Source organism: Mugil cephalus, chromosome 20 (assembly GCF_022458985.1).
Source record: "Mugil cephalus isolate CIBA_MC_2020 chromosome 20, CIBA_Mcephalus_1.1, whole genome shotgun sequence".
NCBI classification, from domain to species: Eukaryota; Metazoa; Chordata; class Actinopteri; order Mugiliformes; family Mugilidae; genus Mugil; species Mugil cephalus.
Window position 1 is genome coordinate 8,865,430 of NC_061789.1, and position 23,380 is coordinate 8,888,809.

General features: G+C 39.5%; 1 protein-coding gene across 1 annotated transcript; it reads left to right on the forward strand.

The window, feature by feature from the left end:
- Window positions 1-20,242, forward strand: abat (4-aminobutyrate aminotransferase). The gene is made up of 16 exons (XM_047571725.1): window positions 1-157; window positions 5,224-5,372; window positions 8,108-8,205; window positions 8,287-8,316; window positions 10,285-10,402; window positions 11,368-11,417; window positions 12,328-12,408; window positions 12,509-12,601; window positions 13,319-13,381; window positions 13,489-13,552; window positions 14,821-14,969; window positions 15,312-15,449; window positions 15,581-15,748; window positions 15,960-16,106; window positions 17,398-17,509; window positions 17,786-20,242. Exons 2-16 carry the CDS (start codon window positions 5,303-5,305, stop codon window positions 17,905-17,907), a joined length of 1,503 nt encoding a protein of 500 aa, XP_047427681.1. The 5' UTR covers window positions 1-157; window positions 5,224-5,302; the 3' UTR covers window positions 17,908-20,242.
- The last annotated feature ends 3,138 nt before the right edge of the window (window positions 20,243-23,380 follow it).

A 23,380-nucleotide genomic window follows, 5' to 3' on the forward strand; every position in this document is an offset into this window, starting at 1 on the left:
AGAACAAGCTCCTCCTCCCGCACAGACCATAGGCCTGTCTGGCAAGTCCTCACTTCGGTCCACGGGGTAGACCAGTGTCTGTGCCGCCGTCCAACACTCCTGCTGCGCTGCAGGGATTCTTTAGGCGCTGATCCCCGCTGCCGTCTCTGGATCATCGGTAAGTCATCCCTCGAAGCCTCCATCACTAAACCCCTCAACCCGATCAATCTGCTGCCGCTGTGTTGTTGGGTCTGGAAATAACACGGCCGTGATTGTGTTTTTGTGCGCGCTGCTGGACCGTCAAGGCGTCGGGTTACGCAGGAGTCTGCAGAAAGCATCTTATGAAACGTCTGGCTCTGTTTTGCACAAACCGCTAGAATTGGGTCTCGAGCCAAAACCATCTGATACCAGCGTGTGAACTGCACCGTGTGAGCCAGCCAGATCCAGCCGCAGCCAGATTTCTCTGGGGAAGACCAGAATCGCAAAAAAAAGCAAACAGTTAGAAACGTCTCAATAATTTGAATGCGCTCTCTTCTCCCTGGGTTATGGGGTGAGTCTGGGTTGTGTTGTTGCAGGAGCAGCATGAATTCCCTTGTCTGCATGCATCTGAATCACCAACATACAGTATTTTAGCTCACTGTAATAGGAGAAGTTTGCAAATGTTTGTCAATGCAGTTGTGCAACTTAACATTCAGTGACTAATGGCCACCAAGAGATCATCATAAATAATAAAAAAAAATAACGGGAAATGACATGATCTGCACTTTATTTTGCTCTAGTAGAGCTCAGTTAATACTCCCAAATATCCATAAACTCACTCTGAACTGAACCGAAATGATCAAATAAATAATGTATTGCAAGTCTGTAATAAAATGCTGACATATTTTTTCTTTTCTTCGCCTTTACTGTCAAATTTGGGCCAGGGGCGGTGGCTTGGTGTTTAAGGTTACCGGCCCCTCGAGTATAAAGTCTGCAGGCTGACCCTGTATTCTGACCCCGGCTTCAAAACAAGCTGAGATGTAGTGAAAGGGAGGGCAAAAAAAAAGAAGAAAGAATCTCATTCTTCTGGAGGACATTTGGGAGTATGTAACCGGCTCCAGTGTTTAGCAGCGTACTGCTTCAGCATCCATACTAATTTAGTTTCATCAGAAAATGAAACTGAACTTGTTTTGCTTCTCTTTTTAGACTGAGTTCTCCTGCAACAAATTTCATGGACTCTTCCCTCTGTCTTGCTGAATTCGCAATCTTAACACACTCTTCTGGGTTTTGTTGTCTACACAGGAAAACGTGGGAATATCCTGTTCAGTGACCGGATTAATGTCACTGCATATCACTTACTACGCAACATCATTCATATTTTATTATACTTTTGTACTTCACTGGACATTTTTTCCTGAATCAATGTTCACTGAAGGCCTCTCAGAATCTGGGACAGGCAGTTTAATTTGTCTGATATTTACTTGGGACGCGTTCCAAAATTGCCTCCGTGGCACAGGTTTTAGTCAAGGTTGCCTCCGTCTACTTGGGACACGGCGCTGTTAAGTTAAGTTTCCCCCTTAGCTTCCAATTTACCTGCATCGCACGTTGCGTCACAGCGGCAGACCGGTGTGATGCAATGTGCAATTGACCGGACTCGTTCTCAATTTAATAGAGAGTTTTCCAGTCAGCACTTCAGTGTTCATTCATGTTATAGATAACCCCAGCTGGTCACAGCCAGTCTATCATCACTAAGTTGCTGATTACACTGATTTGCATGGAAAAAATTCTCTCTTTATCACCCCACACTTTATCTCTCATATCTAAATGTGATGTGTTAAACTCTTGTCAGTATGAATGGACACGAATAAGAATGATGCGGGTTGACCCGGATGGAGGAGCTTATTCTAAAATCAGAGAAATGTCCCAATGAGTGACTGTAATTCTGCCACAGTTTTACAACTCGCCGTGCACCGAGTGGTGGTTTATAAATGAAGCGGTCGAGAGAAAATTCAACAGTGGTGGCAGCTCTCCCTCACTCTCTGGACCCTTTTTTTTTTTCTTTACACGCCGAGACGCTCCGTCTCTTTCTTGTCCTTTTCCTTTTGGGCCTGCACGGTTCCCATGGCGACTCGTTGGCCGTGTCAGCTGCATTTTAACTTGGTCCCTGAGTTGGTTGCCCGAGGGGGAGCGGGGGGAAGGGGGGTGGTGGTAGCAGTGGCTGAAGTTGTAAGTGAGAATCATTAAGTAACAACCCTAGGCTTGTTTCTAAGATAAATCACCCTGTTCTCTGTACGTTTAGTAAGACGTGGGAGGGTTCGTGGAGAGTGGGCGGACAGCTGGATACAGTGCAGGAGCTCTTGGTAATAGTCAAAAAAATTTTCAAAAGCTGGAAAAAACAAAAAGAACAAAAACACTTTCTTTTTCTGACATGTGAAAGGCTTCTCTTAAGGCTGAGGGTCAGAGATTGTGATGACAGCTGAGATCACGTCTATTTGTTTTTTTAATCAAACCTGTTCTCATTTAACCCTCTGATATGCTTCATTGGAACTTCCCATCACTAGTCAGTTTTTAGTCCCAAAGAGTCTTAAAATTCTGTTGCCGCCAGATCAAGTGGGTAGGGACGTGAAAGAAATCTGGGTTTGAACTTCATGTGAACTTGAGCCGCGCACGCAAATAAGCAAACGCAGACGAGCAGATGCTTGGGACAGCCGCGGCGGCGTCGTAAATCCACCGCCGGCTGCGGGCGACATGGTGGTGCAGCGGTGTACGCCTCTGGGTTCAACCTGTGAGTGTGTGAGTTTGCGTGTCCTGCTTTGCGTTTGTGCAGGTTCAACAGTCCGGAGACGTGTGTGTGTGTGTGTGTGTGTGTGTGTGTGTGTGTGTAATGCATGAGGTGGTGAGTCTAAATGTGCCTTCTCATTGCGCGTGTGAACGGCTTTTCCCCCCCAGTCTCAAGCCTCTCGCACCAGTGCACCGTTGGGATGAACTCCATCCAGTCTCCTGCGTCCCTCTGCAGGATAAAGCCGACGGACGGGTGGTTCAGTGCTGCTGCGTTCCCTTCACCGTTCACGTTCCGATCATATTTAGCCTCAAGCTTTATGTCTCCCCTCGGGCGTCACTTTTTCATCCACCCCCTCGCGCGGTCCACTCGGGTTAAGTGAGGTTACAGCCCTCTGCGTACGAATGTGCTGTCTTGTGTAACTCTTGCAATCTAAACCAGTTTCATCCAGTTCGCGAGGTGTTGCCAAGAAACCGCCTGTGAGCGCACGCATGTTCATCTGTGTGTGTCCTTGGTTGCTGTGCTCTTTTTTCTTTTTTCTTGTGCGTTCACATGTGCAGTCCGATCGAGTGTGCGCGCAGGCGATTGTGTGTGAAGGGTTTTTCATTCTGCGTGAAGGCAGATAACCGGAATATTCCTGTTCCCGCCGCCAGTATTACATAAGAGAGGGGCGAGCGAGGAAGAAGAGCAGACAAGCGTGCCCCGTCTTCCTTTTCACCCTGCCTCACTCTTGTTTTCTCCTGGTGATGTAATGTTGCCGTGTTTGTTTTGATGTTCTTCAGGCAGCTACTTCTCGAAGCCTTTGCGGAGAGAGTGTCTGAATTGTTCACGTGGTCGACGCAGTCATCTAAGCAGAACATCTCCACGGGATCGTACCCGTCACAAACAATAATCCGCCTGAACGATAAATGCCTCTTTATTTTTTTAAGGTGATGGAGCCTTTCTTTTGTCCCTTTATTTTACCAGGTTAGTCCCATTGAGATCAATGATCTCATTTTCAAGGGAGACCTGGCCCAAATAGCAGCAGCTTAACAAGTTACCGACAGGACACAACAAACAACGACAGATTCATTAAAAGTAATATTGATCCAATACAAATGATAACATTGAACCTATGTATTTATTATTGAGAACTTTAAAATTAGGCAGCAGGATAAGGTTCTCCAGACTCAGGTCTTTTTGAAGACCTCAGGTGAGAGGAACCCAACACTTAAATGGCTTTTTACCCAATTCAGTCCTTACAATTGGTACTTGGTATCTTGCGATCTCAAGCTAGAGATACCACCAGCTTCCTGAGCAATCAAGGAGCAAATGTAATAGAGCAAAAAGAAGGGACGAGTCAGAACTGCACTGTTTGTGGTTAAACCTCAGAGCACTGTGATACGCTGTGTCCAACATTCACAAACAATGGGCTGGAGCATTCATATATAAAATATCCCCATACATCCTCAAAATGAATTTCTTCTTGGCCTCAAAGGAGAAACGACTCCTGTTTGTAAAATAAAACCGTAACTTCAACCTCACCAACCTTGAAAAAGACAGGTAGTCGTCTGTCCATATACCTAGATATTTATAGCAGGGGATGATCACTAGTTTCCTTGAACAGCAACAGTATCTCAGATGTTGTTGGGTTTTGGCTTATTAAGAAACAACATTACCTTAGTTTTGTCAGGATTTAAAAGCAATTTTAGGTGAAAAAGTCTGGATGGTATTAAAAACAGTCTGCAAGTTGGTACAGGCCTCCGTGTTGGAAGGAGGAGCACAGTATAGCACAGTGTTATACGCATAAAAATGAAAATGAGCTCCACCCACATTATAACCAATGACTGATTATTAATGTCTTGGTCTTGTGCGCATTCTTCAACCAACCAATGAGCCAGAGGGGCTTTTGATCGTACGTTGAAAAAACCATCTCGTCTTCGTAGTCGTCCTTTTTTTCGTTTTTCGGGTTTTTTTAAGCCGCTCATGTGAGTAAATTGAAAAAGACCCACGAGTGATGGCACAAATTAAACGACAAGATGCTTTAGAACTTAATTCTCCTTTAATCAAATGTCTTATTTCCCTTTTGCATTTTCCCTCACTGTGCTGACTGTGTTGCATGGTGCAGTATTACCCTTGAGATGTTGTAATGTGGTTTTATTTTACCTACGTTTCCTGCACTGTAGACTTCAGAAGGAGGAATAACATTATGGCGTTTTGGTAGTAATTGTTTACCTGTGCTTGCTGGAGTCATTCCTCCAGTTATAGAGTTGTTGATCAGGTTTCTTGTGCCAATATAATGCCATAACTAAGGGTGACTATTTTGACTAGTTTCAACCAATTGCTTGGCAGACGTCTCCGCAAACCTCAGCTCATCTTTTGACCCGATGACCGATGACAATGAGCAGATAAATCTGTAGACACAATGACAGCTTGGAACATGTTGCTCTTCGTCTGATTACTGTATTTACCATTAATCTACTCTTTGTGTTTCTCTTTTTCCGTAGGTGCTTGGTGAATTAAGAACCTGAGGGCAACTTCTGCCTCTCCCTTTCTTTTCGTTTCTTGTCCAGGGGTTGCGTCGTCATGGCGACCTCTCTGATCAGCCGTCAGCTCGTCCTCTCCCTCCAGAAAAACCTGTGGCTCAGCTCTTCAGGTAAAGTTGTAGATAAACATCGCAACAAATTATGAAGTTTAATTACTTCCTCAGCGAAAATGGAAGATAGAGCAGCGTTATGTAATCGGCGTAAATGTTTGACTGACCTCATGCAAGATGTGCTTATCAATTTGCCTCTGCCTGTTTTGCAGAGACTTCGAGGCCGTGGGATGTGTCAAAGTTCCCCCTCTCGTGTCAATCATCAATAGGCTTGTCTGGGTCGGATTTTTCTGGTTCAGTTCTGGTTCAGCTTAATTATTCAGCAGAAGCTGTTTACCAGACTGACAGAGTTAATTTCACATCAGCGGCAGGTTCTCAATACGATATGTATCATGATACTTAAGTCACGGTACGATACATTACTGCGAAATTTTGATATTGTGATATATTGTTTATATAGTTCATTGCAATTGTACAGAAAAAGTGGGGATGGAGCTTTGGAAGTCGTTTTTCTTTTAAAATCAATATTAAGGCATTCAAAATCGATATTGTATCGATTAAAAAAAATATCGTGATATACTGCCATATCGATATTTTTTTCCCCACCCCTAGGTAGCCCCGTAACTCATGGCCCTGACGTATCAAGATTCTCGTCGTAGGAAGACGAAATTCATACACCTATTTAAGACTACTTTTAGCCACAGGTGTTACTTGTTTCTTCGTTAGCATTTCTATGAACTGTGACATCAATAAATTATATCTTGTGCCGAGATGACTGGATGCTTGATAACGCTGGACTTTGGGAAACGAGTTTTGCAACTTGGACTCACCCTGAGGAAGACCTCCGGGTTGAAGCGTCAATCATGCCTAGAATTTTTCCAGTGAAATAAGCTCGACTTTCAACTTTGCAACACGGACTCAACCATCAATGTCAAGGGGTCAAATAATCTTTATTATACCCCTGGTGGGCAGTACATACAATCAGTCATCAACAATTTACACAAAAGCGTCTTTATAGAATGCATCTGTGACCAGATTGATGCAACCTGAACAAGGGTTGAACGCGACGATCGAGTGGGCCTTTGAAATGATAATGTAAAGGTACGATGCTGGGGGTAAACCCTGGGGAAAACTACGACAGGAAGCATAACATTGGAAGGTGTGTTTGATGGCTGGGGCAGATGTCCAGCAGGGGACGAGTGGACCTCCATCTTCCCTTGATGACAACATAAGCCAGACGTGACTGAGCTCCATTTTATGGACTGCAATTACAAGGCACTCCACAATTTGCATGTCACTCACCCATTCAGACTCGCACAACAATGGCAGTGAGCCATGAGAGAAGCCTGGTCTTCAGGAGCAGTTCTGTTTGGAAGTATTTTGTTCACTTCTTAGTTAGCAAATGTGGCAAGGGCAATATTGATTGATCCTCATGCAATGGGAAATGATCTCCTCAATGTAAAAGTTTTCTTTTTACATTCATAAAAATGAAATTAACAGAGCCCCGCCAACAGGCGGAGGTCCCACCAGCTGTCCAGAGACAGCTGCATGCTTCAGGACGGGTCAGGTCCCCCGAAGGAGGTGGAGCAGTGCCAAAATTTAGGTCCAGTCACACGAAGAAGAACGGGGGAAATTATCTAATGTAAAATTTCAGCTGTTGTTTCTGGCACACATCCTGATGTGCATCTGACATTAGTTTTTCTTACTCAGTTTTTGCTAATATTAAGCTCTGGACACTGGAGTCTCCCAACGGTCATATGGGCCCCCAAACACACCATCTGCCCCGAGAGGCGTCTCTAAGGTTCTGCTCAGAGGTTTTTACATGCACTCTACTTCTCAATTTATCTCTTTACTAAAATATGTCGGATTCATATTGATGTGTATTTGAATTAATTTAAATTTGTGGAGAAAATTTTAAAAAATATATATAAAAAATGTCCAATCAACCAAAGAGTTTTTTGAAGATCTATGCTGTAAAGGACTTACAGCTTAGCCCAGCCATCTTTACAAGGAGTTAAGCTGCTTGTATCTGTATCATTCCCCAAAGATCCAGACAGTACAGGGGACGTCTTTTAGGTAAAACCAGAGAATCCACACCTTGGTGTCCCACATGCGATGGCTGTGAATGAATTATGTTCTCATATAACTATGCGGCGCCTATCAAAGGCTGTCATCTTGGTCAAGTCTCTCTTGTAAATGAGTTAAATTAATTAAAAGGCCTTAATTAAAAAAGAAGCAGAGACCTGATGGGGATCCACCTCTGTCCCTGTGCTCCTGACTCTACTCACAGTAGAGTGGCCGTGGCTCTCTCAGAGACACATGTTTAAGGATCCAGTGATATTTAGACTCGGATAATTACTTTTGAGCTCGGTGGTTTTGAACATATCCAGGATGCGGTGTTTACATGGAAGCCTCTGTTTATAACATAAGCCAAGGCTCAGATGGTCTCCATCAAGCATGTGTTGCACAACCACCCAGCTGTTTTTTTTTTTGTTGTTTTTGTTTTTTTAAAAATTTTCTGCTTTCTGCACATTTCTCTCTGTGTGCAGATCATTCCTTTGACATTTGCCTTCAGTTTTATTTATTTATTTTTATTCAGTCCTGCTGACATTGCGTGCCCAGACCCTTCAGACCGCTTTGACTTGAACACGAGAGGTTAGAGGTCAGCTGACAATGAGTTTCCTGTTTTTTCACTCTTTCACTACGTAACTTAATCAGTGAGTCGAGTTTTTTTTTTGAAGGCACGGTTTCCACGTCTGTGCGCCGCCGTCATTTTTTTGCGTCTCCTCCACCAGGGTGCAGATATGTCAGCAAGGCGGCGGCGAAGGCTGACATGGAGTTCGACTACGACGGACCGTCCATGAAGACTGCAGTCCCCGGGCCACGATCACTAGTAAGGAGCATAAAATAGGTGCATTCGATTGACTAAATATGACTGAATATCACATTTTTTGTTATTTTTTTTTTTTTGTAGGAGCTGACGAAACAGCTGGGAGAGATCCAGGTGAGCTGAGAATTGTTAGTGTGTTATTATGTCCTGTATTCTTTTTAAGTTGATGTATAGTTTAAGGTTGCGATGATAGACTGGGCCACTTTTTGACCTCCCTGTTCAAAACTGAACTGCAGATTTGATGCAGACATCACCCAACCCCGAGTCTAATTAATCACAAACATCAAGAGTTTTAACGTGCTTCTCTGCGAAACATTTTGTGGTTTTATTATTGTGCATTGGATCGGAAAGCAGGAGCTGAAATAACGTTGAGCTCGTTGTGGCCGGATAGAATCTCCAATTATGTTAACTCAGTGAACTAGTTAAATAAACCCCGGAGCAGAAGCGCTGTTCCACTTATAGTGGCATTGTCAAGACATATGTAGAAATCTGCAGCCTTCCAGCAGCTCGTCTGCACGCGTGTAAGTCACGTATACACGCGGAGCCACATATATAATCATTTCCGTGATTTTGCCGTCATATCGAAAGGCTTAAATAGCAGCGTTTCAGACGACCATCTGCTTCATCTGAGCTCCAGCATCCTGGACGGATTGAGCGCTAAATAAAATATTTCTTGTGTGTGTGTGATGCCAGTAGTGTCCTGTTCAGCTGTTTACGTCTATAAATAGAAGTGTGCGTTCGCTTGAAGCATGAGTTTAGATCCAGCAAACACACACACACACACACACACACACACACACACACACACACACACACACACACACACACACTGGGAGTCATTATTGATGAAAGGCAGAAATAAAAAACAAAACAAAATCATCCATGTAATGAGCAGCTACTGACTTCCACCTGTGTCCGTGCTAATATATCATTACGTGCATATTCATCACATGCAGTGTCTTAATTTATCAGGTTTTCCACATCTTGCTTCAGGCTTTCTCATTTTCTGTTGTGCCTAGAGGGGATTTACGTGGTCTGGTTAACCAATTAACCAGTACCGGTCCAGTCCATACTGTTCAAGTGCAATTTTTTTTAGGACAGTCACAGACAAAATACTAAACAAATCCTAAAACAGCCATTAAAAACTTAATACTAAACACATAAGAAATGTAGGAAGTATTTTGGTACTGGTGATCCACTAATGAAGGCCGTTTTATTAAAAGACGCATGTTTCTGTTGTTGTGCTTTGTGCCTATATAAAGCCAGTACGTTTGAAAGTTCTTCTTCTAAGCAGTGAACGAAATAAATAGAATTTGTCATTGTTGTTGTGTGTCTAATGCAGCCACACCTTTTGAAACACACACAAAAAAGATTTCTCCACAAATATTTCCCGATAATACTTAATATTTGTGTCCAAAAACGTTTTTCCACCACTGTTTGTTGACTGTACGAGTTAAAAGAGAGATCCATGGGATTAATATCACAGTATAATTAAATTTTATAATTATGAAAAAAATTCAAAAATTGTTCTAAAATTTTAGAAAAGTTTTCCAAGTCTGAAACTTTTTTTGAAACTTTTGCAGCTTGCGTAATGTTTTAAAATCTGAAAATAGCTAAAATATCTACAAATTACACACTATAAAATACTGTACGTTTTTTATGCTCGAGGTTTTAGTTTTGCTCTTAAAGATTTTCCAAATTTGTATCATTGTCTTCCAGCGGATTGGTATAGACTGGGAGTCTTCAACGTTTTTCAGGACAAGTACCCCCAAACTGATGGAGAGATTAAATAGGGACCCCAACCTACTATATGTGTTCTATATTAAACTGGGTCCAATGTAAATTATAAATATACATTATCTTTATTATCATTTTGTATTAAAATATAAAGACAAACAGAACTGACATAAACATGCAGATAAAGTTTTCTACCTCCATTTGTCCCTTTACTAAAAAAATAATAATAAAAATATAAATAAATGTCTGATCAACCAAAGAGATTAGCAAGTAGTTTTATTTGAGCATTAGACTGCATTTTACTGCTGTGTGCTGTTTTTTAATACGGAACATGTCTCTTCCCAGAACGTTGGGGCCATCAACTTCTTCTGTAATTATGAGGAGAGCAGAGGAAACTACCTGGTGGACGTGGACGGCAACCGCATGCTGGACATCTACACTCAGATCTCCTCCATCCCCATTGGTTAGTACCGTGGGCCAACGGGATGAAATCCCATCGCAGGAAATGTTTATTCCCAACTTAGGTTTTTGAAATTTTAAGAAATACACCAACTTATAAAGGTATTTTATTACATTACAGCTAGCGAACACATTCAAAATTACCATAAACCTCATTTAGGGACAGAGGGAAATGTGATTAAATTTGGAAAAATATAACTTTAGTCAAAATTATTTAGAAAAATACCTTCTACTATTTGTCCCAGTAATCACAAACGTCTCATACATCTTACCCTTTTACAGAAGAAGTGATAAATCTACATGAAAATGTGGTTATTTGAAGCGAACGTGTCTCGCTCGGTTCTTTTTGTCTGAGGCTGAGGTTCCCGGGGTTTGTGGATTTGCACTCCAGCATTCAAATGACTTATATGGAAAAAAAAAAAAAAAAACACATTAGCATAGAAGTCCTGGTTTCCTGCTCTTTCTCTCCCTCTGTGTGACCTTGTTTTCTCCTACAAGTTAATGATCAGACGCGGTTTTCATTTCAGGCTCTTTGTTTTTGAAAAAGGAGATTAATTCGTTTAGTTAGATTAGTTTAAAAAATAAATAAATAAATAAAAATCCTGGCCCTTTAAGAAGCCTCGTAGCTCATTCACCGTCTGAAACGAACAAGTCTCGGCAGAAGGTTTTTCTTTCGATTGATAATCAACACTAAACAAGTAGATACACGTGAACAATCTGAAACTTAAGTGATGTTATTTTTTGTTTTTCTTCTCGATTGGATCGGGCCCATTAAAAAAAAAAGGTTTTCTTAAGAGTCTAAAGAAAGAGAGCTTCACTTTTGTTGTGTGAGATGTTGGTTTAATGTGCAATATAAAGGAAGAATACCACTTTAAATGAATCCATGCGGGTGTACTCAGATTTATTCCAGTTTCTATGAGAAACATTGGCTAGATTTTCTGAAACCCCTCCCGTTCTGTCCTCCCTCAGGCTACAACCATCCTGCTCTCCTGAAGCTTATGACCAACCCCAACAATCTGGTAAATCCTCCTAACGTTGCAAGATCTTTCATGTCGTCGCGTATGGCGCTTCGGTGATGTTTTCAGCACTAGACAATGTACTCAGTGAAGAAAATGATTCTATTTTTGTAATATGTGCTTTTTTTAAAAATATTTATGTTGGGTGTTTCACCGCATTTGTTTTATTAAATTAATTTGTCCATAGTTTGGATAATCTAACATAGGGGTGATAATAATAACGTACAAGCAGCAACAACACCAGACTTTTTCCATTCGATTTAGCGCCAAGAACAACAAGTAAATAAGGAGAATGTTAACATTTAATAAACTATTCTTTAAAAAAAAAAATGAAGTTTCTTAAGAAAAATAAGGGCACATTGCTGTCTGCTGTTTAGTCCTGGCTCTTAGTCTTGTGTTCTCTTACTAAAATAGTTATTTTCTATTTTCTACTATGTAATTTTCTGCAGACCAGGTTAGATCCTCTGGTAGGCCACTTTTGGGCCGGGGGCCTTATGTTTGACACCTGTGATCTAACTTTTTCTGGTTTAAAATCATGATGAGAATATGATATAAAACAAATAAATATCTCAGGAATGACTTTATGGACATTTGTCAGATGTAGACATTCACTTGCTTGGACTCAGGGACGAAATAATTAACATTTGGTCAGAAGTCAAAAACCTCAGAAAACACATCTTGATATACAATACCTCAACGCATCACGCTTTAACTTGGATTAAATGTTATAACAAATATCCAGTTTGATGAAAGTCATTTTATATCCAACATGTCAAAGGACAGTTTCATCATGACGTCACAACGTTCTGTTCAAAGTTTTCACTACATACAATACATATGATTATTATTAATATTATATGAGTCGTCATTTGTGTGTATTGTTGAATTTATTTATTTGTTTTTTTCCTTTCAGAGCACGTTCGTGAACCGACCCGCTCTTGGGATCCTGCCTCCTGAGAACTTCCCGGACAAAATCACTGAAAGTCTTCTCACAGTCAGTATCACATTCTCTCTATGCAACATAGACGTAGTCGTATATAAATAGTGGCGGTGGAACAACCGTGGTATAATCCCCACCTCTCACTTCCTTTCAGGTGGCTCCAACTGGAATGACTCGTGTTCAGACGATGGCGTGCGGCTCTTGCTCCAATGAAAACGCTTACAAAGCGATGTTCATCTGGTACAGGGTGAGTACAAGTGGTTTAACAAACGACATTCAACTAAACTACAAGACATAAGAAAAAACTAAAATTAAACAAAAAAAAGGGAAAAAGAAGTTGCCCAACTGTATTATCTCTGTATCGCTGTAGCACAGATAGACTTGAGAAAGACAGAAATTTTGAATTAATGGAGGAAATCAGAAAGGCATCAAAAGGAATGAAGGAATCAAAAATGATCATGCGTCATCTTACACAAAGAATAAAAAATAAATTATGCAAAAGGCCAGTGGGCAAATGAACTGATTTCCGTCTCATTAAATAAATAAGGAGAATGTTTACATATAATAAACTATCCTTAAAAAATGGCATTTCTCAAGAAAAATAAGTGCAAAATAAGTGGGTTGATTGTTCTTTTTATTTGTTTACTACTAAAATATAACAACAGTTTTCCAAATGAATTTTATTCAGACATGTTGATGACATATTTGCACATGATATCTATGAAAAAAAAAACATTTCACTCTTCCGGTTTTAATAAATGAGACATATTTGACAAAAATCTGGATGTTTTGAGTGTAGTTTTTTTACCACATTCTGTCATTATTTAGCATACGCATTTGTTTTCTGTTGTCAGCTGAATCCAAATCCGGCCAAAGTTTAAGACCCAAAAAATGTTAGATCCAACATTTCCCATAATGCACCATAACCTTAACTATGACATTGTTTCTTTTTATTTTTCTCTAGAACAAGGAGCGAGGCCACAACACGCCATCTAATGAAGAGATGAGCTCCTGCATGATAAACCAGGTAACATTTTATTTTTAATTCTAAATCCTATTTCTCATAATTATTTTTTCTGCTTCTTCATTTCTCTGTTACTCACTCGCTTCATCTTTCCACCTTTCCGTCTCCAGTCCCCCGGTTGTCCAGATCTCAGTATTTTATCCTTCATGGGAGGTTTCCACGGAAGAACATTGGGTACGTTAAACACCTTTGTACTGTGTTGCACATAATAATTGGGCGAAGCAGCTCGACTTGTTTGAAGTGAGACCGGATGAAGGGCGACAGGTAATAATTTGAAAGCCGCCCACTGGCTGATGCTGAGGCTGGTGGTTGTATTCTGTGGGAAACGTTAATTTATTCTGCTCACTGTGAACACAAAAACTAAAACCTTTACCATTAAATCCTAAACATATGGTGGATATACACAAACCTATTCATACACTCGTAAACATGTACATGAACATATGTTTAAACGAAATTCTGCGAGTTGTTAGGATGTTCGTTAAAAAAAAAGCTTTGGTGGCACAAGGTGGTAAGTTATCTTATTATTGAGATGACTGCAATTCCATTTTAATTAAGGCATGGTGAAGATGGAAAGGTCCAAAAAATGAAGCTGTAGAACATAAGAGGACTTGTACCAAAAAAAATAAATAAATGGTGTTGTGTCAGTTGTGTATTTTTGTTTTTTACATAAAGCTGTCCCTGAAAATGTCCCCAATTTTAGCTTTTTATGAAATAGAAAAAAATGTTGCGCGCAGACTACAGGTATTACGGTAGCCGGTCGCGCTGCTATGGACATATATGGAGATATAGCAGCTTAAATGTGTTTAAATATGTAAAAAAAAATGAAACCGTAATTGTACCCGTTTATTAATTTCATCTTGATAACATTTATTTACTTATTATTTTAGTCCGAGCTGTAAATGTCCCCAGATTTCCACATAACAGGGCCTTGCAAACCAGTTTTACTACTAGTGTGGGATTAGTCAACAATGTTTACTCATCATCACAGTAAAATAGTCCATCATTAGTCAATCTACTGCATTAATTCCTCTCTCAACCAGTAGAAAATGAAAAATATACAGTGATACTGTCAGAATTTTGATAATAAATAAATATCGTGTCATACATGTTTGGTCATACCACCCAGCCCTAGTTTAAATAGAGGGTGACAACAAGAAGTTTCACTGAAACATTTGGTCTTGGAAATATGCGACGGTGTCACCTGTCCTACCGGGACTCGGAAAGTCTCATGACCAACACACAGGAAACTCATTTTGCCCTGATCAGTTCAGTTCAGTGCAGCGTTCAGTGTGGCAGTGACTGCAGTAAAAAGCGTCGATCAACATTTATTGGCTCCAACTCCAACCAAACTTTAGAAGCATCATGACCTGGATTTTGTCTCAGCGATCGATAAAAGAGTTTGTGGTAAACACGGCGTCCTTTGCTTTTGCTTTCTTTAGGTTGCCTGGCGACGACACACTCCAAAGTGATACACAAGCTGGATGTGCCATCGTTCGATTGGCCGATCGCTCCGTTTCCGAGGCTGCAGTATCCCCTGGAGGAGTTCGCCAGGGAGAACGCACAGGAAGAGGCTCGCTGTCTGGAGGAGGTGTGTGTCTGTGTGTGTGTGTGTGTCTGTGTGCACGGCCATGAAGAGCGATCCAGGCTGCAGCATTATATAATCAGTCTGTTAGTTAATCAACAGAGTGATTTACTTCAGGATTCAAGCATATAATTTAGTTCTGTTGTCTTAGGAAACCAACCAAATATTATATTAAAGCTCCAAGTGCATTTTGTATTCGCAGTCTTTCAGATTCATTATTGAGTTGATCTTTTAAGATATGAATTGCACAAAGATTAGGATAAATTGATGTTTTGCATTCAGAGTACGAAATGGATGTAAGTCTTGATTTCTAGCTTTCTTTTAAATATCACGATGGTTCGTCTCCAGGTGGAGGATCTGATCGTTAAGTGGAGGCAGAAGGGGAAGCCGGTGGCAGGGATTGTGATCGAACCGATCCAGGCTGAAGGTGGAGACAACCACGCCTCGGTGGACTTCTTCAAAAAACTCCGTAACATCGCACGCAAGGTGACTGACTGTTCTGTGTTAGTTAAAGTGGATGCATTTAAGACGTTTTAGAAAGAGACACAAATTTACAATTTCACACCTTGTTAACGGGTGGATTCTAAGTGTTTAAATGTGGCCTTTTCTCTCCCCAGCATGGTTGTGCTTTTCATGTGGACGAGGTTCAGACTGGTGGGGGCAGCACAGGGAAGTTTTGGGCCCACGAGCATTGGGGCATGGACGACCCGGCCGACATCGTCTCCTTCAGCAAGAAGCTTCTGACCGGGGGCTACTACTACAGGGATGAACTACAGGCCGATAAGGTTTGTTTTGTTGCCGGTAGATAATGATCATTATAGTAAACTACAATGTATCCCCAAATTAGGAGTAGGTATATTTATGAATAAAGAACGAGATTAAATATGTAACGTTAAACAAATGTCAAAAAGGCTAAATTATCTTTCTAAATATTTGAATTAAAGGGGGAGGAAGAATCTGCCGCCTCCTCACAGTCATCTTGTGTTTTGTTCTCAGGGTTACCGGATCTTTAACACATGGATGGGCGACCCATCCAAGAACTTGTTCCTGTCCGAGGTCCTCAATGTGATCCGCAGAGAAAACCTCCTGGAGGAAGTGACCCGTTCTGGGAAAGCCTTGCTAAACGGCCTTTATGAATTACAGGTACCATTCGGGTTGCGGGTGTGCATATTGAACAAAGCTGGAAAGTTATTAAAGTTACTAAAATTAAATCTGTATGCATGTAGCTGCAGATCTGTGCATTGTCCATGTCTTTGCCCTCCATGCCTGCGTTACTTGTCAGGTAGTGAATCCTTTAGCAGTGGTTTGGTCCAAAATTTTATTATTTTATTCACATTTGATTTGAGAGAAATATTACACTGTTGCTATTATAATCATTGCTGTTGCCTTAGTAGATTTTTTTATAGAGAGATTTTATTTTAATATATGAATAAAATAAATATTTTTGATTCTCCTGTCCTCATAACTGGATAGTCGTCTGAAATCGACACTTGTGTACCCCTTTGAAAAACAAGGAAGGGACACAGTTTATTTATTATTTTTATTTGGAAGGCACATTTTTTGTCTTAGGAGCAAGGGTGGGAAAGAATATCGATATGACAATAAATCGCGATACTTTTTCTTCTGATACAGTATCGATTTTGAATGTCTTAATATCGATTTTAAAAGAAAAAGAAAAGTCCTGTTTTGGGCAGATCGTGAACAACTTCCACACCTTCACCACCACTTTTTCTGTACAAGTACAATAAATTGGAAATGGATTATTTGGATTAATCTATTTTTTTGGATCAATTTGTCCAATTAATTATTATATCTGATTTTATATTCTGTAGTTATGTGTGTATATATACATATATTATCAGTGAACTATGTAGAATATTGAAATATAATGAAATGTCAAAATATCGCAGTAATGTATCGTATCGTGACTCAAGTATCGCGATACGTATCGTATATTGTGTATCGTATCGTGAAGTACCCACCCCTACTTATGAGTGAGTCTTATGTTTTTAAGATAAAATGAGCAACCGCTTTTGTTTTCTTTTGGGGGGATAAATGTAAGAAAAAAAGCACAACCTTATAAGTAAATCTAAATAAGATATTTTAATGCACAGTAATAAAAAGAGTCAGAACAACAGTATCAAATACAGTGACGGTATCAAAGAAGTTCCAGACCAGTAGTGAGTATTGATAAAAACAGCAGTACTAATCAATGTCACAATGTTTTGCCAACTGAATAACTTTATGTGTAATAATTCAATATGTGCCACGTTGTAAATCAATAACCAGAGTAGCTCTAATTATTTTTTTCTCTGTAATAAACAGGGTTACTGTAGTGCAGATCACGCTTGTTTTGTTTTTTTATGGCCTGTATATATATATATATTTGTGTGTGTGTGTGAACATGACCTACTTGCATGCGTCTGGTTCCCAGGCTCAGTATCCCGGCTTATTGAGCCGAGCTCGAGGACAGGGGACCTTCTGCGCTATTGATCTCTGTGACGACAAAACACGCGACAAGGTCCTGACAAAGGCCAGAGACAAAGGTATAAAAATATTTATACTTCACATTATCATCCAGTTCATTTCTACACCCTTTCGTGCTAAGAGGAGTGTGATTTGGCTGAGTGCTCTATAAACCATGACAGTTTTGATTGTTGTTTGCGCTTTATGATTACCAGGATTTCCGCTAGCTACATAAAAGATAGCTGGACTGCTACTACTGTTTATACATTCTGATTAGCACTATTATCTATCCTTCATATAGACGTTTTTTTTTTTAACCAGTGTGGACATGCAATAACAGCATTTGTCCTCTACAGGTGTCCTCCTCGGAGGGTGCGGGGACCGATCGATCCGTTTCCGCCCAGCGCTGGTTTTCAAAGAGTACCACGTCCACATCTTGCTCAACATCCTAAACGACGTGTTGGCCCAGCACAAATAAATGAACGGAGGGCGTCTGAGTACAACTACGCTAGCTCGAGTTAATCGTGACTGGAGGGAAGGAAGCTCCAGACAGTCTTATGTCATAAAAAAGCACAATCCACACAACAATATATCCTATAAAACCTCTGTTTGAACATCCTGGGCCTGTAAAAAAATAAATAAATTAAAAAAGTAATAGTACGATAATAATAATTGGCTGTCCCTAGTTTAAAAACGATAACGACGTCCTCTTAAATGTGCTGCCGCAAAGATAATGATTTGGAGTAGGTGTTGGAATAGCTGAGAATTCTGTTAAAGGTTCATTTTCTGGGAAATAAATCTACTGAAGTGACTCCCATCTGGAGTCGTGTTTTAACATGCAGGCTGATTTTAACTATAAGTACCTTGGGTGTATGTCAGCAAATGAAGGAACCCCTTTACTGATCCATGTAAAGGAAACTTTTTACTAAATAGGCCATGTCAGCCTCTACTGGAGGCATTAAGATCCCAAACAGTAGCAATTTTAATTTAATTTCATGGTTTAAGAGGTATTTCCGTAAGTCAATCTAAAAAAACCTGTAAATTTGTGTTCATCGCTCCATTTTTTTTTTTTTTTTGTGGTGATGTCTTTGTCTCTATCGCGGAAGGTGGCCACCCCCCCACTCATTTGAAAGAAGCCTCGATGCGCACAACGCCTGGCCTTTTTTGAGTCTCTGAGGAAGTCTTGAGATTCTGAGGTTTAGACATCAGATACAGCACCACAACAGATAAATGTAAATAACAATATCCTGAATCTAATGAACTGGAATAAAAGCCTCAGAACGGAGCGTTGCATACAGCTTGTTTTAGGGCTCATATGCCAGCATCCACTCACCACCAGACTCCAGACCAAACCTCGTAGTTTGTGGTAAAGAAGCCGTCCTGAATGCAGAGGAACACGCTACAAATTTACAACGAAATTTACCAGCTTGCATGTCATTTACAATTCTGTCCATTTGAACTGCCCAATAATAATAATAATAATAATAATGATGATAATAATAATAATAATGACTGTTGTGTGTTGTTCTTAATACGAATGACTTTTTCAGCTTGAAATGTTGTAGCCCAGAAAAATGTGAATCTAAAATGGACCATGAAAATGTCATAGATTTAGTGCCTGCATGTTTCTTAAATGTGCTTTTTTTATTTATTTTTTTTTTAAATTTTTTTTAATTTTTTTTTTTTTTTTGCTCAAATCAGAGCAGCCGTCAGTGACCTTTAAGTGAACACATTCGTTTAATTCTTGAACAAGAGCTTCATTTCAGTTGCTAGATTTGATTCTGCGTTTCCCACTTCTGACCGGAATAATATTCTACAAATTTGAAATCACACACTATATAAAAAGTGCAGTCACATTTAATATTATGAACTTGTGCTGATACTACAAGCAGCTGTCCACCTTGCAATATCAGGTTACAAGCATTCATCCAAATGTAGAGTTCTTGCTAAAGCTTTTGCATTGATTAACGTCAATTCTGTGTCGACTGGGTTTGTTGCTGTTGCTGTGTGGGATTGTCTTATCCACTGAAAACAATCACAACGCTAAAAAGCCCATTTGAACCTTTGCGACGTGTCCCACATTTGCACAGAGCCCGTCCGTGGACCTGTGCAGAGGGTGAGACGAATCAAAACAGGGCAAACTGTGGCTAACAGTGGCTAGCTGACCTTTAGTCACAGGTTTATCATTCAGGGTGGTCTATCAACACGGTGGATCATGGGTAATACAAAGCTGCGGGTTAAGTCTATCAAATAACTTTACAGCACAAGTTTTATAAAACACTTGCCATTGTGACTTTGTGGAACACTTTGGACCTCCAGCGGTGTCTGTGAAGCTTTTAGGCAAGTTTTAGGGATGTGAACATAGATGGTGTTACCGCGTTAATTTCTTTCTCGTTAACATAATATAATCTAATACAAATGTGTATATGAATCTATATGTACATCTTTCTGCAATCATGTTGCATAAATGATATCCCACCCGATGTATTAAGCATAGTTCACAGAGTCGGTTTGTCTCGTATGAGTTGCATTTAGTACTGAACATACTTGTAATGAAGCAAAGAGTGCCGGGTCTGTAGGATGGTGATGACGACAACAGTGCCTGTCTCCTTGTTGTCAGTCCAGTATTACTTAGTGCATCTGTAATAACCTTCTTTATATTAAATACTAATAATAATTTCCAGTTAACTACTTGCACTGGTGATCTGAGGTAGATGATTATTGATGTAATTACTTTAGATGGCTCTAAAGATTGTTGTCTATGAAGCATTATGTCCATGTTCTGTGATAAATAAATGTTTTGAGTAACTTAACCCCTGGACCCTTATTATTTCTTTGCGGTTCTTTACCTAGAAAGGTCTTAATGTGTTTGGTATTACAAATTTCTGTCTTGATCCCAAAACTGGCCTGTAATATTAGCTAGCACTTAGTGTTTAGTTGGGAAAATATGGGTAGGTACTCTAAAGATTTTTAATTATGAATTAGGGGTATGATTTTTACAGGGAGTCCGTTAAGACAAGCTGATGTGAAAGCTGCAACATTTTAGACAAACTGGCTTTCTAGAGTATCCAGCATGGATGTAACAAGATGCATAAACTAGCTTTTTAAAGGTGGGTGTCATCTGCATATAAACAAATGCAACATTTCCTCCTAAAGCATAAGGTGAAAAGTATCGCCCCAGACACAGAACCCTGAGGAACCCCATGACCAAATTTTGTGTGTTCGGAAAAACAAACACTGACATGATTACTTTGGATTTTTACAAATGAATGAGAGATCGACTATACAGTACTACAATGATTTTGAGTTCCTTAAACAATTATGTAAACAAAGGCATTTTCAGTTCAAATCTAAAACTTCTTTTGGTAAGTTTGGGAACTTCAGGTTTCATCAACTCTTTATCAAATGTTATATTTGGTCAATTTAAACTGGTCATTAAAGTAGCCATTCTTGCAGAGATCTTTACTGAACTTCCAACAGCAACCTCATGCAATTTGCCTGTGACAAAGGAGCAAAATTAAAATTTTACAAGATATACTTTTATAGGAAGTGGAATGTACCATTGGAAATAAATAAACTAAAAAAAAACAGATGCATGCAAGTAGGTCACACATATATATAGGCCATAAAACATTTTTAAAAAACAAACAAGCGTGATCTGCACTACAGTAGCCCTGTTTATTACAGAGAACATAAAAAAAATTAATTAGAGCTACTCTGGTTATTGATTTACAACCTGATTATTATTTAGATTAAAAAGTAATGAAGGATATGAAGTGTCAGCTCGAGATTGGGCTCTTTCTCACTATTGTGAGATGGCAATAATAGTACATTAGTACAGAAGTCCACAATATCTGATTCCCAGAATGTACAGTTATAACCACTGTGGCTTATGGTGTAAACCAAACTGTCCTTCAGTGTACTCTGAGCTTTAATTATAATTCCAGACAGCTGTTGCATGGATAATCTGATTAAAGCTTGAGCTGTGAGCTGGTTTATGGAGTGATAATGTGAAGAGTGAACAGTGGAAATGTGACATCCAGCTTTACCCAGACTGGTGAGTGAAAGCTCCATATTTTGACCTGTGTTGACCTCTGGAAACCTGGTCAATCCATTCTCTGTTTGCAGCAATTCTAGGCCCGGCTGCATCACAAAACCATTTGCTGTTATCCGCAGTGGGAAATTCCAAGGACACGTAAAGGTATACAGAAAATGTACATAACTATATGGGCAACGGTACTGCTATGTAAATGAAACATTGTATACGGCACAGAATAAACTCTGAAAGCAACAACACTCTACATCCTTTTAGGTTCCTATACCAGAACATGAACAACAGGCCATATGTGTGTTTCTGTTTTTACATCATTTCTACACATGCCTTTTTGACTGCACGTAACTGATGACATTAATTAGAAAGTATCACGTTTACTTATGATGTTATTTTTTCCTTCAACCGATCTAAAAAAAAAAAAAATATTTCAACAGGTTGCCATTTCTGTTCTAACACTACCATCTAGTGGCCATTTCTGATGCGAGGACTACTCTGTATAAACTACAGGAGGTTCTGGAAGTACTCAGTAGCCTACAAAAAAACATGCAGCTGTTAATAGTATCACTGTAAACCAATATAGTGTCTTAAACTCAAGCCATACAAGGTAAACTGAATGGTGGAAGCCTTTCAAAATAAGCTGGACTTTCTTTTGGTGTTTCAAACCAGAACAAAAACTTTATTAACGACAATATTGTGCATTGCATCATATGCAAGATGCAAGATGGTGTGACATCAGCAACTCAAGGCTGATGCAAACAGAAGACCATAAGGTGTAATTTGTGATATCCACCTATTTCACACAAACAATCAACTGGAAAAAATTATTTACATCTGTTATGTAGTATGGAGTAGGTAAATTTAAGACAGCAATTCTGAAAAATGACAACATAAAACTTATTTTACCTCTTAAAATCTAACAAACCAAACTTAAACTTGAGAAGAGCCATGTGTTACATAGCTTACCATTTGAGATTAATAACTGAATGACAAGAATATTGTTATCGAATCCTCACTGAATCATTACTGCTCCAAATGTAACATCGATGTGTTTGAAAAAGCCCAAAACATGTGTTTCAAACATTATAACTGCAAAGTAATACAAATTCCAGCTCACTAAGCTGGTACCTGGGTGTTCACCTCAACAACAAGATGGACTGGACTCACCACACTGAAGAACGATACAGAAGGTTTCTTTCCTGCTGCTGCCACGAACACTCATAATACGTGCAATATTATTACCCCTCAAGGTTTTAAATGCTCTCATCATTTCACTACTCTCTGTACTGTGTACAGACACGTGTGATATCTGTTATATATTCGTTTGCAATTCAGTACTTTTTGTTGCCATTCAATACTTTAGGTCTGTCTTACAATACTTTTTGTTACAATCCCATTACTTTTTGTTGCAATTCATTACTTACATGCTTACGTGTAATACTGTGTAATATTCCACAGTAGCTATCTGTTGTGCAATTCAACACTTTCGGCCTGTCATGCTACACCTTGTGTCACAATCCAATTACTTTCTGATGCAATTCACTACTTTTTGTATATATGCCAATAATTGTATATTGTTTATTCTATTTTACTTTTTAAATCTTATTATTTATCTTTTACAAAGTTCACTCTTTATTCTTGTCGCTTTTCTGCACCATGTATGCTGTTGCAAACTGCGATTTCCCCACTGAGGGACAAATAAAGGTTTTTCTACTCTTATTCCATTCATTGATTTAAGTTTAATCGACACACAGTGGTGGCTGTTCTCATCCACAAATCACTTTTACAGAAATCGCCATTATTCAAATTTTTCACAAGTTTAAGTCGACCAGAAAAGACCATTAATTAACTGTATAGAGGAATTTGGGAGGCGTCTCTCGGGAAAAGCGTGGCGCGTTTG